At 38.9% G+C, this 12,728-nt stretch overlaps 1 protein-coding gene across 2 annotated transcripts in view; it reads right to left on the reverse strand.

The window, feature by feature from the left end:
- TG (thyroglobulin) overlaps positions 1 to 12,728 on the reverse strand; it is a 165,930-nt gene that overhangs the window by 75,872 nt on the left and 77,330 nt on the right. For both annotated transcript variants that reach the window (XM_083827078.1, XM_083827077.1), the window contains 3 exons: positions 4,029 to 4,163; positions 2,764 to 2,928; positions 1,013 to 1,235 (listed from right to left, as the gene is read on the reverse strand). In XM_083827078.1, the coding sequence (XP_083683204.1) occupies positions 1,013 to 1,235; positions 2,764 to 2,928; positions 4,029 to 4,163 (523 nt within the window). The remainder of the gene's footprint in view (positions 1 to 1,012; positions 1,236 to 2,763; positions 2,929 to 4,028; positions 4,164 to 12,728) is intronic.

Below are 12,728 nucleotides of genomic sequence, written 5' to 3' on the forward strand. Positions count from 1 at the left end.
GATGAGCTATCAGCTCTCTTGTATCAACTTCCTGTGTACGTGTACAGCATAGCTTGCTCAGGAGTGTTTCGTATGCTCTGTATTTTGCTTTCTATTAGATGCACCATGAGAAAGACCCTTGTTCCTAGCTATTGCTGCATTTCTGTTTGCTTTTTTTTTTTTTCTTTTTGTTTTTAATCCACAGTCCTGACACATTCCACAGTGGATATATTTTTAGTAGTGTCGCTCAAACCATGTTTTCTTTCATCAAGAAATACACAGTCACAATTTGTCATTTTGGTTTACCAAAGCAGCAATGTTCAGACCCATATCATAAGACTAAACGAAACACAAACATGCACACAAATGCCATTTCCATAGAGTGCCTCCAACCTAAACTCTGTAAAGCAACTGAGCTGTGGTGTCTGTATAGCCCTGAAAGGCAGGGCTAACCACCAGGAAACATGCGACATAGGGACTTTGGAGAAATTTAGCCCTTCCATTAACATGGTTCCTATGTCTTGTTTCCTCTTAATGCATTACATAAAATGTTCAGAGCTTCAGTACTTCCAGCAGTTTTTGGACAGAAAAGTCTATTTGAGTCCTGACCTAGATAAAACAAAGCTGAAAATATCTTCATTAGACCCACAGCTTCTGGTTAAACCAGCATTAAAGTGCCCATTTGATTCAATACTCTACAAATTTATAGCTTAGCAGGACCAAAATTTACTTCTTTGAATATAATACGTACTCAGAATTAAACTGAATTGACACTATACAGTATGTATGGAGTTATGCATAGGTTCAAGTGAATGTACTAAAAGTTGTCTTTTTTCTTGAGTTGTTTGCATGTGTTACCATATAGATAGAGAAATTATTCTTTTTGCTAAATGTAGTCCCAAAGTTATATTTATCTGTATGCTACAGGTTCTTTTTGCAGGAAAGAACATGAATAACTTGATCATGACTCCAGCTCCCTTCCTACACCTGGGTGAAACAAGTGCTTCTGCAGATGCTTACGGGACTTCCTTACCGAGCCACAGTAGCGTTCCAGGTTTGCACCCAAGCAAACGGCTCTGGAGGATTGAAGCGCCTCTCTGCAAGGGGAGGTGCAGCATAGGGAATCCCAAGGAACTGGCTGATATTTCTCCACTCTGAGCCGATGCGCGCCACCTGGGATTTGCCGATCAAGTCTCCATGGGATGGAATGTACACGGATGGGGTTAAATCCGATTCAGAGATGGGCAGGAATAAATCTGTTGGGGGGTGGCGAGGAACAAAGGAAAAAAATCATTCACTTATTTAAGTTAGCACTGTTTCAGAAATGAAAATGAACCGTTTTAAATTCAGGCAAATGGAATTGAGTGTCTAATTCACTTCGGTAAATGGAGCACAGATAAATTTATGTTGTTCTCTCCCTGTAAAATACTTCATACTGTGCTAGATGCTAGCTACTGGATACAGACATGCAACTAATGTGCTTTCCAAACACTTTCTCAAACATTTCTTCCAGGTAAGATATCGCATTAGTACATATACCTAAGAATTTTTACCAAAAAAAAAAAAAAGGAGATTTTCAGATTCTTCCTCACTCCTAACAAGCAAGACACTAAACCTCTAAATATTTATTTCAGGTCAGAGAGAAGAAAGATTATTATTCGTTTGGGCTGTCACCAGGACAGATTTGCATTTCAGTCTCCTTATTTTTTAATTGCAGAAAATTAAGAAATATTCCTCAGTTTCATCTATTTTGTTTTAATATATGGATTATGTCAACCATTGTCCATATATACAAAAAATAAAAAGAAACTTTTCCTTAATGCCTTTTCTTAAAACAAAGCTAAGTGATACCTGGTATTATTCCACTCTCAAAACAATTATTTGATAGGCAGGAACCAAATTTTAAAGCACATGACTAAAGACAAAACTGTTCATAAATACACCCAAGCTAGCTTTTGCAACTCAGTCTGTGATTCTGTTTCATTTGATAATGATAAATCCCTTTTTCTCTCACTGAGTTTGAACCTAGAATCTTCTAATTGATTGTCAGTTCTTCACAGAAACCTTGGTGAGCAGGAAGAAAATATTTCTCCCGTTTCCCCTTACTGTTACCTGGTTTCTCATAAAAGAAATAATCAGTGTTATACCAGAAGAAAGCATTCAAAAATATCAGGGAAAAAACAAAACAAACAAACAACAAAAAAAACACAGAACTTAGAGCTCCAAATATGTACATAGCTAAACAACAAAACATTTAGCTGTCCAGACAACTTCTATTTTTCTCTGGAACTATTTTCAGTTATGTAAAAACATTAGTTGAACTTGAGTTTTTTGGGGGCGTTATTGTTGTTATTGTTTTCCTTCAGAAATGGTACTTAAGACTTTCAGTTAACAGTGGGTTTTCAACATTCTTTGTGTTATTCACAGATCTTTAAAAGGAAGAACATAAAGAAACAGCGACTGCAGATGACAAGGAAGGAGCTTGACTTTCATTAATTTTTTTTTGGTTGGATGGCTGGTTTTACGATTCTCCACTTTCCAAAACCTCTTGTATAGACTAAACTATTTTATGCCTCAGCGAGTAACATTTTTTTAATAAAATCTATTTGGGGACATTTTTCCGACCTGTTTGGCTATAATTCCACTAAAACAGCAATGGACACCTGTCCAGGAGACTTCCATAATTCTTTATGTTTACTGAGTATTTCCTTACACTCTCATTCACAAGAATTGTGCTCAGGCCACCACTATTGATTTCCTTCCATAACCTTAACCTCCTCTTACCTTGTCTCCTGTAGACGTATGTAGCTGGCTCTTTGAGTAAAACCTGACAGCTGTGCCCTTGCAGGCCATGTAAACATATCTGAGTATCAGGGTAAAAAAGGCATCTTATTGCTGAAGGCTCGATTTCCAGTGTAACAACTGTACACGTCTGGTTCTTTGAACATGCTGTGAGGTGAAACATGAAGAGACAGAGCAAACAAAATGTGTTCTCAAAGTGTTTTGTATGACATTTATGAGATGCTTAAAAGAAAGGTTTCACAACAGGTCAAGCAACAAGGATATGACTTAATTCTAAAGTATAGCAATGGGAGATAAAATGTCCCCATAATTCCCAAACGTTTTCCAAAATAGCCAGAGGTTATATCAGCTTTAAAATCGAGCATTACTGCAAGAGAACTGCTTTCATGGGTTTAAGGGAAGAAAAAAATCTTCTAATAAAGTACTGAGAATCTCAACTGAATTCTTACTGTCTGCAGGGAGCCCCCAGTGAAGGTTTCAGGATAAGGAAAATGACCCTCTTGCTCAACCTACCTTGTACTTTGTTACTGGAAAAGGAAAAACAAAAGTTACACTGCTCACCCTTGTAGGATGAGGACCATTTACTGCAGAATGTGATATTATGAGGATGATCTTCACAGAACTATCTTCTGTACTACATGGGAGCAATAACTTGACTTTTTCTTGTTTCTATCCTTCTGCGGTATTTGAGGATTTGACATTTATAAAAAACTAAAACACTCTGCTCTCTAGCCAAACTCCTGATTAAAGAAACTCCCTTTGTTGTTACTACAGTCCAACCCGTGCTTCATCCCAGCTCTCAGTTAACCTGCCCTCACACGCTATAGCTACAAGTTACTTTATATAATGGTAGATGGTTCTACCATCTGCCTCACTCCTGTGTCCAGTTACACAATAGTATCCCTTAACTATTCTTTAAAAAATAATGGCATCACCCCTTAAATCATTTGCTATTGTATTCTCCAAATTGCCCAGTGCCTGAAGAAGAGCTCTCTGTGCCAAAGAGGTGTCAAAATCATCCAATCACTGTATGGCATTTTATGTTTATTGTAACTTTCATTAGATAAACTGTTTAAGTTCCTACTCTAAAATTCAAAACCACTTTGACGGTCTTTAAAATAAGTAAAACGAGTATTTCTGTGTTGGTAGGGGGTTGAGGGGAAAGAGGGGTAAGGGAGGAAATATTCTTAGTGTTCCATTCTCATTACCCAACATGCTCTGTAAAGCTATGGTGATCTGTTTCTTACCAGATAGACAAAAGTCTTTGGCAGTGGCAAAGTCATTGGATATATCCCTGCTTACTTGCACAACTTCAAAGTTGGAGATAGATGAATCCACGAGAACAGAGGTTGCATTTAAGGATTGCCATATATCCAAATACTCTGTAAAATTAATTGTATAAAGAATAATAACTAGAAAATAAATAAAATAAAATAAAATAAAATAAAATAAAATAAAATAAAATAAAATAAAATAAAATAAAATAAATAAATAACAGAGGAAAATAATATAGAAGTAAAAGCACTGGGAAGTTCTCCAGTGAGCGATTTTCACCTTTCATTGTACCAACAGGGAATAAAATAAATATAAAATTAAATGGCTTCCGATTGACTAGATGGTCCTGTCAAATTTGCAGAAGTAATGTACAGTTAGGTTTACAAAGGTATTCAGTTACTAAGGAGGTAAACTGGGAGCAGTTCTGTCCAGGACTTATGCACGCAATTCCCAGTGATTTACATAAAAGGTATCTGATCAAAACTTACAGGTATAATTACATTAAAGGGCACAGGTCCTAATGCTGCCACACAAGTGCCAGAGCAGGCACAGCACCTAACTCCTTTGAAAGCAAGTGGACATTCTGCATGTGACGGGGCACTACCAGAACGCCAAGCAGACATCCAAATCTATATCTAAAACAGGAGCTTGGGTCCTAAGGTAGTCTCAGTCCTGATCACCTACAAGGTAGGTGTCTACATCTTAGTTAATTACACAAGACTCCTTTTATTGTGAGGAGGAACAGGTAGTTTTAGGATACAATAGCTCCATCCTGGTTTAGATGTCCATGATGTCTGTAGAGGGAACCTCACTTTAATAGCTGAACAGAGATGTCTGTGTTGCCTGTATACATCTACATTCAAACAACAAGTCCTGACCTTACAGACTAAGTGAAAATAAGACAAGAGTTTTTGCAAATGTTATAGTTCATCTTTTCTTCCTTTACAAATGATCAGCAAAACTCCCAGAGAAGGACGTGCAATTTTCACAGATTTACAGGGGTTTCTTTTTAAAGCCACAAGGATTATTTTGATCATTTTAGTTTGATTTCCTAGACAGTTAAATTAAATTCTATGAACTGTTCTAATGTCACATAACAGCTACATAATTAAAATTTCATTCCATTTCATGTAGATACGTTTATATACACATGTATATATATACACAGACATGCATATTCACAAATACACATGTACATATACATATATATGAACATATAGATTGACACTAGTATTCTTCAAATTCATCATATTCTGACTCACAATGAATTTCAAAAGAAAAAAAAAAGACAAACATTTTCTCATACAAAAGCAGATAAAATTATCAGCAGGCTTTCAATTTTGTACACAGAAGTCAAAAAAAAATAAAAGAAAGCTCAGAAAAGAAAGTGTCTTTAATTATTTTAGTTCCTCTCATTTCAATGTATTTTAAAAGCCAAAGGGCCCTACAGTGTCCTCCTGAGTCCTAAACAGGAGGTTGGCGTTACCCTCTGTGTAATTGTAGGGTGAGGACAGAGCTTAATCAGCTGCTACCTTGCTATTCTTGGTGAGCAGACCTTGTCCTGTTGCTTCAGTTCATTTACCACACAGATGCAAAAGTTACGATGGTTCATTTCATTAAAGATTTCTTTTAGTCCTGTGAGAAACGGGTACCTTGCAAAGTTTCCTTCCTCTCCTCACAGAGACAGCTGTTACCATACCACTGAACACTAAATCTGAAGCTGGGGTCTGAGATTAGAATGGAATGGAATAGTTCAGGTGGAAGGGACCTTCAGAGATCACCAAGTCCAACTGTCTGACCACTTCAGGGCTAACGAAAAGTTAAAGCTTATTAACAAAGTCATTGTCCAAATGCTTCTTGAACACTGGCAGGCATGGGGCATCAACCACCTCACTAGGAAGCCTGTGCCAGAGCCTGACCACTCTCATGGTAATGATTATTTTCCTGATAACCTGAACCTCCCCTGGCTCAGCTTGGCTGTTCCACATGTCCTGTTATCAGCTACAAGGGAGCACCTCCCTCTGCACTTCCCTCCTCAGGAGTTGTGGGGAGCACTGAGGTCACCTCTCAGCCTCCTTTTCTCCTGACTAGACAACCCAAACGTCCTTGGCCTCTCCTCAGAGGGCATCTTCCAGCCCTCTTACCAGCTTTTTTTTTTTACCCTCTGGATGTTTTCAAGGACCTTACTACCCTCTTTATTGTGGAGCCCAGAACTGCACACAATATTCGAGGTGAAGTTGAGCCAATGCTAAATATAGCAGGAGAATTGCTTCTTTTGACTAGCTGGCTATGCTGTGCTTCATGCATCCTAAGATGTGGCTTGCCCTCTTACTCACACCATCAGGGCTGTGGCATGGACTCCCTGCAACTTGGAAATCCTGGTGTTGACATACTTTTCCAGCTGATGAGAACCAAGACTGAAAACAGACCCCAGAGAAGCCGGGTTGTATCATTTCTTGAGCAAATAGGCAGAGAATAACATGGAGTAAATTAGATTTGGAAAATATTTTGTTCCAAATAATTCATGAAAACACAGGGGAACTGCCACAAACTAGGGCTCTACACTGATGCTATAACTCTTTGCTTTTGCAAGAAAAATACTTCCCGAGGTAGTGTAAGCCTGAAGTAGTAAGGAGGCAATGACCCTGCAGTCAGAGCTTGACTGGTGCAACAGACCTACTGCATTTAATTATTTTATTCCTCTACGATAAGTGAATAGTCCATGCTCAAGAACAGAGCGGTTTTAATCACGTGGAAATTACTACATTCCATATTGTCAGTGGGTTCCCTGTTTTAAAACACGTTGAGTGACTCATTTTCAGAAAAAAATTAACATGATTATCAATACAACAAATTATGTTTTTACATAAGAGCAATGTTGCAATCTTGCATGTTGTACAATACTAATAATCAAGGTCCTACTGCTGGAACAAGTAAACTCTCTAGGTTCAGACAGAAGGCTTCATATTACTGGTTTTGGTTCCTTGGGAAAAAAAAAAATAAATAAATATCTGGATTTCTTTGAAAATCAGCAAGCCTGGGTGCATCAGTGGTTTTGGAAGATATTTCAACAGACTAACTCTGATCCCATAGCTTCCCTGACTCACCAAATGACCTTAGATAATGTTATGTAATCTTAGTATGCCTCAATTTGCCCATATGTCAAACATTCAGAAGCATTCTTTCTAAGCTAAATTTATATTTCCTGCTTCTGTGTTAAAACATTTTTATTTTATCCCTTTATGTGGGATAGAGCCAAATTAATAACATTTATTTTAAACGTACATAAAGACACAATGACCACTTTCCAGCCCATGCTAGACACAGATCAGTGATTGTTCATGATGTGAACATCAATAGATCATTCACTCATACCTAAAATGTAATTTCCTTTGCTTATTCTTTGCCCTGAATCTCACAGGGGCGACCCTTGCAACCTCCTACTATCCATGCGAGCTTTCTATTCATTTGCACTCTTGCTCCTGGAGGGAGCACTCATAATCTCAGACCAGATTCATACTGATGACTTCTAGCGTTGCCCCTTTCCAATCTTCTGGCCCACTGACCCCAGATGCAGATAAATGCAGAAAGACTAATGCTTGTTTTGATGATAGAGCAGGGCTCTTTGATCCAGAGCCATCCATGGCACCACCGGGGGCAGATACTTGTTGCAAGAAGACATTTTACCCATCGGTTGTTTCCTTCCTCCCTTTCCCCCATCTAGCAGCAGATACAGCAATGCCCACAGGCCATGCACACCCACTTCATTATGTGGACAAAACAGAGCTTTTCAGACAGCTGACCTAAACTTGCCTCATATAGAAGCTGCTTTCACAAGGCATACAGCTTCAGTCTGGCACTGCCGTACTGAAAATGCATAATGCACCTGATGGGCTGGAACACATTTCTGGTTTATATATAGGTTCAGTTCTGCCCTTCCAAACCACATTTTGGCAATTGCTTTGATTGGATAATTGCAGTACTCTGAATCCAGCCAGCCCTGTAACTTTTATTGCAAAATTATAAATGTCCCATAAAGAGAACTTCTCTCTTCCAGATGTTCTTGTTTGGATAGGCAAGGTTTAAGACTGGATTTGCAAAAGGACTCACACTGGTCTTACTCTCTCCCCACTCAAGTCAGAGGATCACAAGACTGAAATAGAGTTCCTGGGGGCACAGAGTCCAGCCTCCCACTGTCACAAGCAATTACATTGCAAAATCCCCTTCATAAAGTCAGAAAAAGTTTCATCACTGACTGAAGTGAAGGCAAAAAAGGGTTAGTTCTCAGTTTGCTGGAAAATCTGACATTTCATACAAGGAAACAGAGATACAGAAGTGCAATAGTATAAGTTAAACTTAGAAGAAAATTCATGAACGTGAGGAGATACATAAGTCAGACTAGGTTAACATGAAGTTAAGGAGGTACATAAATCAGATCTTTGGGTCTACTACGCCTGATTTATTTTTGAAGATAAATTCTGATCATAATTCTGAAGTTTGTGAGCCATATTTAATAGCTCGGACTTAAGTCAAAAACATGCTCACAGACTGAACTCAGTGCTTTATATCCTTAGAATTCAGAGGGTTTATTTTCCAATGAAGGCTGCTACCCTGTCTGTTTAGCAACAATCTCTAGAAACCGTGCATTGCCAACTCAGAGTGGACCTGCAGACAATATAATTTTAACATATAGTCGCTTCCCATTTTTGTCAGTCCACTGAGATTTGAATAATTCAAAAGGAGTCATTTTCTTAAAACTACCGCATAATAACTATAATCACACTTCAGACAAACATGTTCTGAACTAACAAATGAGTTATTTATGGCCTTTAGAGGCAAGCAATTGTGCTATGCTGATGTGAAATGCAAACTTTCTCCCTCCTTCGGTACTGCCAATTATAGCAAGTGGTATAGAACAGTAATATAATAATATAACTGTACCAGATATTTATCTAGGTTTAAAATAAACTGTTTAAAAAGGTTAAAATCCTCTTAGTTACGAACAATAAAATCAAATTTAAGACCAAAGACAGAATAATTCTACACCAGAGTTCCAATATGCTATACATAGGCACAACAGACCAGTTTCTAGGAATGGATGAAAAAGGCTGTCTGTGTTTCAACACCAAAGACCCCTCTGATACATCCCCAATATTGTGGGGAAAACAGGAAAACAAATAATGCTATTAATCATCATCAATATCAATACTTATTAGAGAAAAAAAAAAAAAAAAAGAGAGAGAGATTTCTTAGAGTCTCCTAGGCAAGACACAAGTTTCTGGGCAAGGTAGTCCAGTACAAGGCTCTCCACCTTAACTGCAAGTAGCTTTCAGATGTTAATCCAAAGAATAATATTCATCTTTGAAGCTTTCAGACTGCTCCAGAGCTCTGCTTCTCTAGGCAGCAGTTGGTCACAAGTCTACTTGTGGTCTCAAGAAAGCCACAGGGAAAAGAAAAGAATGGAAATCTGTTGTCCTAAACCCTCCAAGCTTTCCACTGTCCTCTGTCACCTCACTGAGATTGGTATGGATCTTCAGGGAGAGTCCAGCTCAGCTGACCGCATGCTACAGCACCTATACTACTGTGAGCATCCCTGTTGAGACTGGAAATACCGTATGTGCTGAGATACCCTGATGGGAAATTTATTGTCATGTGGGAAAATCCTGTAGCCACCATTCAGTCCTGCATCAAGGGAATTATGATAATCATTAAGGGATCACAGAAGGAAGAAACAGAAAGGACCTAACAGATCATGACATCCATATGCCTTGGTGGTTTCTCAACGAATTACTTAATTTGGGCGGAGTGGAAACTGAGCCCATATGATCCCTCCACAGGTTTCGGTATACATTCTCCGGTCACGTGCAGAGATCAACGGTCATAATCTAGTAGCAGATGCCAGATCTAAGAAAAGTAGCCCTATCCGATTTAAAACTGAAGAATCTGAAGACACGGTCATTAAAGTTTAGATAAAATCTGATAATAAAGTACAAAAGCAAAAATTATACAACAGTCCCATTCCTCCCTTCTGCATACTCATGAATATTTGCAGACTCTTCATTTTAAGGACAAGTCATTTTCTAAAAATCCAGGTAAGAAGGTTCACAGACCCTTTTACTTCTTTCAGTCATAGTTATAAAGACATAAATTTCTTCAGCTCAAACACCTCTGCCAAAGTTGTTTGAACAATAGTACTATACGACTGTAGGATACCAAGTAATATAGGATTTATCTAAAAAAAATAATAATTCTTATCTTTCTGTATCTTCAACTGACTGCAGAAAGTTCCATCTCACATCTAATTATGAGACCTGGCTATTTTGTCATTTACTATAACATTTCTCCATATTCACAGAACTCAGCAGATTTCTTACATACTAGCATCAGTAAACCAAGACTGCAGCATGACTATCTTAGCATTTTCAGCATGGGCAATCTTAAAATAACAGCTGTCCTCCAATCTTTAAAGGTCACAGATCATACCTGAAACTAGTCACAGATGGTTCCATACTCACTGTCATCACAGCACATTAGCTTCTTTAGGGGAAAAAATGTTCCAAATGTAACAAGTAGGACTTTCCCAGCATGCTCAATATATGTATTTTTCAAGCATTATTTCTCAGCTAACAGAAACTGTGCAGTAATCACCACACAAGAGCCAGAGCATGCTCTGCTCCATATGATACAGAAATCAAAGTATACAAAACAAAAATTTATTATTTAGTTAAATATAACACATTCTGTTAGATATACTACAGATTAATGATGAATGTGACTTGGAGAGTTCATCCTGATATCAGAAACAGTATTGCAAGAAGACAGGCAAAGGATGAGGAAGCAATAACAAAAAAATCAGGCAAAAGGCACAAACCAAACCTCAGTGTACACCTCGCCTGCCTCCTGGCAGATAGCACTGACTTGCAGGCATGACTTTTGGGCCATAAACATTTCTTCTAAGGAGTGTTCTCTAGCCTGGCTATTCAAGGGAAAAGATGGAGAATTTTGACAGGTTTTTTGTTTGTTTGTTTGTTTGTTTGTTTTTAAATCTAAGAATGACACTTCAACACCTCCAGGGCAAGGAGATTCTACTGGCTCTCCAGAGATGCTCAAATTTGAAGTGACATCCTTCCATAAGGGTAGAAATGGAGAAACTGATATTCAACAATATTGCCTCTGGTGGGATATCCAGAATTCCTCAAAATACCTTCTTGCAGATACATAAGCCAGCAAACCACCAAAGTAAAGACAGAAAAGGAGCCAATAGTCCTATTAATTTGAGCTAGAAAAGCTGAGGCATATGTGAATGTGAGAGAGACCTTTTTTCAGGATGAGTGTTAAAACAGCTTTTCTGTACAATTACTAAGTGAAGGTCCTAGCCAGTTTTCAGATAGATCTAAAAGACAACTTGATGAAAGACAGCTTGATCCAAGATGCAAGTCTGCCCATTTCTCCAGCCTGTTGAGGTCCCTCTGAATGCTAGCACACCCATCTGGTCTGAAAGCCATGCTTTCCAGTCTTTTATCATCTGAAAACTCATTGCAAGTTGACTCTAACCCATTGTCCAGGTCATTACTGAAGATATTAAACAATATTAGCCCCAGGCTTTATTAGCCAGAGGTATAAAAGTGACTGCCCTTCAGCTGAATTTTGTGCCACCGATCACAACTTTGTACCCGGCAGTTCATCCAGTATTTAGTCTACCTCATTGTCCACTTATCTAGTCCCTACTTCACCCATTTTTCCAGGAGAATGTTATGTGAGGTTGCATTGACAGCCTTGCTGAAGTCAAGATCAAGAGCATCCACTGCTCTCCCTTCATCCACTTAGACACTCACCTGATCATAGAAGATGATCTGGTTGGTCAGGCATGATCTACCTCTCATAAAACCACACTGACTACTCCCAAGCACCTTCCTATTTTTCACTTATCTGGAAATAGTTTCCAGGATCTGTTGCTCTATGACCTTCCCAGGGACTGAGGTGAGGCTAACTGGCCTATAATTCACTGGGTACTCCTTGCCCTTCTTGAAAACAGGAGTTTGCTTTTCTCCTGGCCTCAGGAATCTCTCCCCATCACCAGGATTTTTCAAAGAGAGTGGCCTCCCAATGACATCAACCAGCTCCATCAGCACGCTTGGATTCATCCCATCAGGCCCAAGGGGCTTGTATGTCCAGCTTGTTCCCTAACCTGATCTTACCCCCCTAAGGGTAACTCCTCCTTGCTTCAGTCTTTCCCCCTGGTCTCCGCCTGGGATTGCTGAAGCTTGGACTTACCAGGAAAGACTGATGTTAAGAAGAAACCAAGTACTTCACCCTTTTCCATATTCCTTGCCTTCAGATCCCATTCAACATCAGACCTGCATTCTTCCTATTCTTTACACTGCCCATAATACTTGTAGAATCCCTTCTTGATAAGACTGTTCCCATTGTTCTATGCTCTTACATGCCTTTAACCCTCTGTCAAGAAGAAAGACGAATAAAACAAGTGAAGCATGTACTTCCCATGAGACTGAAAATGAGCCTGCTAATTTGGGTTTCTTCATAACATGTCAGACACTGAAAACACAGCAGATTTGGAATGGAGGAGTGCTCTGTACCCCGACTCCAAATGTGGGGAAGCAAAGTGCTGGAAACTCTGTCCTGAGCACTGCAAGTTGGATACCAAGAAAGTG

Source organism: Anser anser, assembly GCF_964211835.1.
Source record: "Anser anser genome assembly, chromosome: 2".
NCBI lineage: Eukaryota > Metazoa > Chordata > Aves > Anseriformes > Anatidae > Anser > Anser anser.